General features: G+C 35.9%; 1 protein-coding gene across 1 annotated transcript in view; it reads right to left on the bottom strand.

The window, feature by feature from the left end:
• The window catches only part of LOC107571864 (chondroitin sulfate synthase 2-like), an 11451-nt gene extending 5698 nt beyond the window's left edge, over positions 1-5753 (bottom strand). Inside the window, exons 1-2 of the mRNA XM_016258247.1 lie at positions 5300-5753; positions 2685-3258 (exon numbers count right to left, since the gene is read on the bottom strand). Of these exons, the coding sequence (XP_016113733.1) occupies positions 2685-3258; positions 5300-5607 (882 nt within the window). The 5' untranslated portion in view covers positions 5608-5753. The remainder of the gene's footprint in view (positions 1-2684; positions 3259-5299) is intronic.
• Between the last annotated feature and the right edge of the window lie 1286 nt (positions 5754-7039).

Genomic DNA, 7039 nt, shown 5'->3' with positions numbered 1-7039 from the left:
CTTTTCCACGACATTCTAATTTATTGAGATGCACCTGTACATTCCAAAAGATGTAATGAAACTCTATTACAAAATACCTAAAAATAAATGATTCCCAAAAGCACATGAAAAAAATCTTTATCATGCTTCACATTTCCTTTAGTCCTTTATAACTCCAGTAAAAGTGCTGAGCACTATCTAGGGTGTGCAATGGTGGGGTGCAGACACTAAGCACATGAGCCGATTAGACCACAGTCAGAGAAAAGTGAATCTAATCTGATCAAGCTATTAAAAGAACAAGAGAAAACACTAAGCCACAATTTGCACATTCTATTACTTTTGTCAGTGTATTTGTTCGGATGTTTTCCATATATATATAAATATACAAGTGAATGCCAACATTTATAAGACGGACCATATATATTAATAGTTAAGTTGTACTTGTCTTATATTTAATAATGATTTTATTAATTGTCTGGTTCAGTGGAAAGGAGTAAACTAGAGTGAGAGATGTTTAGGGATGTCCAGACAGTCCAGGCAACATGGATTCTTGCCTTTTTTATTATTAAAGCTTGTGTATATTTTAGACTCTTTCTTGCTTACGCACTGCCGAATTCCCAGACAGGCTCTGGGCAAACAGGGATCTGTGGATGCAGAAACAAAGCAGCTGACTTACATCACCTCTAACCCAGAGAGAAAGACAGGAGAACTAAGAGCTTTGAGATCCAACCTCAGTCGACGGGAGTCAGAAGAGACAGAGTGCAAAATGTAAAAGGTATTTCAGGTGAGAAAGGCCATGATGCCATATTACCATTGAAAAAAACAACAACATTCCAAACGAGTGCTGATTTGTACTGTTTCTGTACTTGAAGATGGTGGGAAGAGCGACTAAAACGTGTCTTGAATTAAATTACAGCAGTCACTGGCAGTGAGCATAAAGACCTGAATAGAGGTGAAACTTCAGACGTTGCGCTGACTGACAGACTAAAGCAGCAGACTGGAGACCTTCCCTTTAATTGCTGAGAGCAGCAGCATATTTCAAAGCAGTCATCTGAATCTTGTCTTTGGTTGTCGTATACGTGTGCTGCCGAGTTGAAAGGCAGAGAGATTTAGTTTAATCAAGAATAAGGCCCTGTTGGGTCCCACGCAGTAAGAGTGAGACACACTACTAGTATAAAGCTGTCTGTCATCAAACACCGCAGGTTTACCACTGGGAGTCTGACTCTCTTTCAATCAAGGCCACAGAGATGGAAATTACAGACACTGATAGCTCATTCAAATAATGTGCAGCTGAAAATATGTCAAGCATTTTTTTCCACACACAAAAGCACTTCCAATAACACAAAGTTCTACAATCTCACATTCACAGACATTTATCTACCAAACATAATTATGATTATGTGTGGAACTAGAACAAAAATAATACTCATTATAGAATTAGACTCCTCGTAAAACGCCATCATTACACTTTCTTCTTTAATGATTAGTGTATGATGTGCCAAGAAATATGTCATTGTGTTTAAATACACTTTAAAAGGTTGATTTTAGTGAAACTACAACAAAAATGTCATGTAAATGCTTCAGTCAGAGTGAAATTGGACCAGACAGGTTTTGGTGAAGTCTGACTAATAGAGCTGGATAATGCGATTGCAGCTCAGCTTCCAGGATGTAAACATGTTAATCGGCCTACAGTTGGCCTCAGCGATGCGCACTTGCTCTGAAAAACAGAGGTGATGTGCGGTGTGTATTTAATCTTTTAAATATATCTGATTATGCATTGTCATGTATTTTTGGAGAGAAAGACTGTAGATCAACAGCTGTACCTTGATTATAATTGCACATGTAAACATAATCATTGTTTTAAGCCTTTTTTATTTATTTAAACAAGACAGTGCAGGAAACAAGATAGGAAATGATGTAAAGAAGGGGACAGGATCAGAAATGATGCAAGATGCCCTTCAACTTGCATGGCCCACATGAGCTAAACATGTTGGGAGTATGTTAACTGTCAGTCGTTGGCTCTTAACACAGCGTTACATGTTGTTTTACATAGTGTCATGATTAAGACAGGGTCACAGGTCTGGAGCTATTCTACCATTTCAAAAAAAAGTTTCTTTTTTGAAAGAAATTTACTATTTTATTCTTAATTGATCAAAACTGACAGTGAAGACATTTATAATGTTACAAAAGATTTTTATTTCAAATAAATGCTTTTCTTTTCAACTTTCTATTCATCAAAGAATCCTAAAAAATACATCATGGTTTTCACAAAAATAAGCAGCACGTTTTCAACAACAATAAGAAGAAATGTTTCTTGAGCAGCAAGAGCATATTAGAATGATTTCTGAAAGATCATGTGATGCTCAAGACTGGAGTAATGGCTGCTGAAAATTCAACTTTGCCATCACATTAATAATTTTTTTAATTTAAAATATATTATAATAGAAAACCGTTATTTTAATTCATAATATTTGACATTACATTTTTACTGTATTTTTGATCTAATAAAAGCATAAGAGCATAAGCATAAGACTTCTTTCAAAAACATTTTCCTGACCCCAAATTTTTGTGTAGAAAAAAGTTGTGTATTGTGTAGATCACAATACAATATTTTTGCCCAGATATAGATTTCATGGAATATAAAGCTTTTCCCAAGGCAGAGTGAAACTATTTACATATTTGTAAACTTCCACTGAATGCAGGACTTGCCTCACCTCAAATTCTTCCACGCAGTTGGTATCAGCGTAGTCAATGATGCATCGCCCAAGCCACTCATCATGTCTGGCGCTGAGGATGTCGTTCCTGCAGTTCTCCAGGAAGAGCTGGAGCCTTAGCAGAAGACTGCGGGACAGCAGGTATCCAAAACCCCCATAGCAATACCGCCCCTGCATCTCACCTCCGATGAACTCTTCAGGGCTGCCCATATACAGCATCCGGTCCATACTCAAGTGCTCCACCAGAGCCTTGATACGATCTGCCTGAGTGTACGTGTCGTCCTGGGCGAGGTAGAACCAGTCGTACTCTGTGATGTAGTGTTCTAGAATGTACTTGATGGTCTGGAACATGTTCCAGATGAGGCGTTCATCACCGTGGGTGACCACGACCATCCCGTGGGGAATCTTGCGGCTTCGCGTACCAGTGAAGAACACAACATTGTCCAGATGATGGCTGATGGTGCGGTTGACGGCCACACCTAGAGTGTTGATGGTGTTTTTGGAGGTGAGTATTCCTACGAAAAGACGCTCTCGGATTCCCAGCTCTGTGCTGATGTATTTTGCCCTGTGGAAACAAACAGATCACTACAATTTATAACTCACGATTGTGCAAATCAGGATTGCAACTTTGACACTGCGATGTTTAACCACACAGCTACATGGAAGCCTCTTTCCACATAAGAGTAAAAACAAACAAACAAAAAAAACGGTAATTTATGGGATTAAGTTTTTTTTTTAAGTGCAAAAAATTTGCCATTTTGTGAGATTTAATCTTTCAATTGCAAGTTATATAGATGCAATTATGATTTATATTGTCACAATTATGAAAAATAGTTGCATTAAATATTCAAACTAAAACTAAACAAGGCCTAAAAACAAAACTAATACTACTATTACAATTATATACTTTATATACACATTACAATATAGCTACATTTATATTAGATTAAGACTGAATAAAATTAAATATAATTATTAGATGAAAAATTTAAACGAAATTAGAAATGTTTCTGAAACTGCTAAAACTAAAACTGAAATAAATTAAAGCTATATAGAGAAAAATGACAAAAGCACATAGCAAAACTACTAAAACTAAAAGTTAAAATATAAAAATAAAAGCTAGTTCAAAATAATAATTTATACTATAAAAAAAGTATATGTGAGAGTATATAATATGAAATAATGTGAGATATAAAGATGCAATTTTGAGATAATTGCATTTGCAATTATAAAAAGCAATGTTGCAAATATGAGAAATAATTATTATATTATAATATAATAAATAATTATTTTTTGTAGGCAGAAATTTTGGGTGTGAGCCTGAAAACAGGAGTTTTGGATAAATTTAGCATTCAACTATCAGGATACAGCTTTGTGAACCAGTGCCTGGAGGAAAAGGTATGAGGTCAACGTGAACCTAACTGATAACCAAAGACAACTGACCCTATCATGTTCTGGGATTAGTTAACTATAGTCTCTAACCTTCCTAAGTGTTGACTGAAATAGAGAAATGAGCACCATGGGAGCCACCCTTAAGGATTACAGAGTTTCTAATGGGACATTAAATGAAGAAGAATGTGGGAAAGAAAAAAAAAACATATAGTTACAATATAAGCCTGCCACAGGCGTTTCATCTAATTCCCACGAAACAATATTGAAATACCTCTCAGTGTTTGTGAAACGACATTGAGTCATTGACAATCTTGTTGCAAAATTCTCTGAATAGCAAAAGCAAATATTTGATTGTATCTGTAATAGTCAAAGCCTAAACCACCAGCAGTGAAGAGTAGAGGTTTGAGTCACGTTAGCAGAAGCTAAATCCAAACTCAAAACTTTGAATTTTCCAGTAAGAGGAGTATTTTTGTTTTGTCTTCATTAAGAGAAGAAAATAAAGTAAGGTTTATATTTCCACTGGCTGAAAGCAAAGTGATTTTGTCAAAATGTCATTAATATGCAAGAGTGTGTCTAAAAACTGTTGCTACTAAAATGAATCATGTAAACACTGTAATTAGGCCAAAATGCAAGCTGCTTTAATTCTGAGTTGAGCATGAGCATGTCTGACTTCCAACACGATTAAGGTAGCAAGATTAACCTTGAAATACATGAAAACAGCCAATTCCAGCAAAAGTAAACAACAACACCGGATATGTTTTTGTGTGGTTCTTTTATGGTTTTTACTAGTTAATCATTAGAGAAATGTTCTCTCACAGACAGAGAACCTTGTAACTGTTATACTTGACTTCCTATTCACAGCTGTCGTTCATAATAATAATTACTGTAATTATACGTTGACCTCAACCCTACTCCATCCCCTACATATGGGCTATTTTAGATTTAATTAAGACATAATTTATGAAACTATTTTCTATCCTCAACGGAGGTCTTGATTGTCTTTTGGAGACACTACACAACGGTGTTTTAAAATAAAAAAATGCCCATCATGAAGGCCAAAACTGTTACATGCAACTAACTTTACATGCAGTGATGGAATCGACTCGCCTAGATAATTAATTATTCCTTAGGTTTTAACTAATTATATGATTTTATTTTTTGACGCTAACCACGGTATAAAAGGCAGATGAAGCAGTCTTAAGTGGCTTGTCTACCTGAAAAGTTTCTTGGGCTGAGACTGTTTGACTGGTTTATATGGGATTATTCTCGGCTGGAAATCCTCCTCCTCCTCATCATCATCCTCCTCCTCCTCATCATTCCCAGTGGAAATGGAGTTGGGTCTCCGAGCTCCTTTCAGACTTCCATCCTGGGATAAAACGATTCCTTCATCTGCTATGGTATTAATATCACAGCTCTCCTCTACCCAGCTCACACTCAACAAACTCAGAGTAAATCCCAGAGAGATCCCGATAATAACCGGGCCGATCGGCCTTAACAGACCGATCAACATAGAAAACCTCATTGTACTCCGACTATTGGTGCCGTACACACCTCCTTTAAGCGCGACCTTCTGAACAGAGTAGCGCACATTAAGAACGCGTTTCGAAATGCGTTGGACGTATTCCTTTCCTGTAACTGTATCACCTTCCTCCAAAGTATTGAGGCATTCGTACGTGTCAGTGGCTCTGTCGCTCCTCCCAGAGGAACTCGAGCGCCCCGCCCACAAGATCAAACGTCATTACAAAGAGCCGGGCATCCCTTAATGGGCGGGGCTATGGGCAGAGCGGCTCGTTTGATGTCTCTTTGTTATGACGTTTGATCCTTGAAGCTAAGCGGTCCCTTTGAAAAGCCAATGAAAATTCAAAATGGTAACTTAAACAGAATCTTGGTCACAATGCCGCTTAACAAACAGTTTTTATATTTTCTGTCATGAGCTCGGAATCGATCATGTTCGCCTCTTGTGCTCTAAATCTTATTTAATGGATCATATTTGATCACTAGAGGGCGATGTGGGCTCATATTTGACCATACGCTGTTATAAGTAAAATAAATATAATATAAAAAACAGTAATAAATAGCATAACTAAAGTAAATAAAACAAACCAATAAGAAATAAGAGAGAGAAAAAAAGAATAAGAAAGAAATAAATGTCACTTTACTTACCTACCAATGCCAAGAATAATGATGGTAATGATCAAAATAAATGCTCCTTATTATTTTTTATTGGCATTGGGGTACTCATCTTATTGCCATAATTTCCTGATGATATTTAAAAGCAATTATTAGACCTGTTTAATGCAATGACGAATGTAATTGCAATAGAACATTATTAAGCTTTTTATTTTCATAAATACCTTGACATTTGAGGTTTCTAATAGGACACTTAGTTTTGTATGTGCCATGCATCCTCACCAGTGTCAAGATTGAGTCATGGTAACATGAGTTACTTCAACTGTGGCAGTTACACAAGTATTTTCAAGTCTTTTCTGTTATGCAATAATTTCTGAGCTCTGTAACTTTTAGTTCATGAGCAAATAAGCGAATACTATATATTACATATATAATGGGGGCATGGAAATATACTTAATATATACACTTAACATATAAATAAAATATTTAATAACCCTGAAGGTACATAAAGCAGGTCAAGAGAGAGGGAACTTTCAAGATTGAACTTATGACTAAACCTTTCTGAGTCATAAGTCATCAGCCATAGGAAAAATTGTATGACGTACTTTAGGCTTGGAGGGGATAAAGACACACAGTAATTTTGTAAATCAGTTATATATTCATTTGTCTTTGCTGTTTTTGTTTATTTGTTTAGTCTTTGCTTATGCTTTTCTAATTTTTAAATAATCACTGTAAAGAGCTCATTAGTAAATTCGTTCTTAATTGTTTTTATAAATGATAGATGATAGATAGATAGATAGATAGATAGATAGATATAGATAGAT

Source organism: Sinocyclocheilus grahami, unplaced genomic scaffold (assembly GCF_001515645.1).
Source record: "Sinocyclocheilus grahami isolate Dianchi unplaced genomic scaffold, SAMN03320097.WGS_v1.1 scaffold1663.1, whole genome shotgun sequence".
NCBI lineage: Eukaryota > Metazoa > Chordata > Actinopteri > Cypriniformes > Cyprinidae > Sinocyclocheilus > Sinocyclocheilus grahami.
This window is presented reverse-complemented; position numbering and strand designations above follow the sequence as displayed.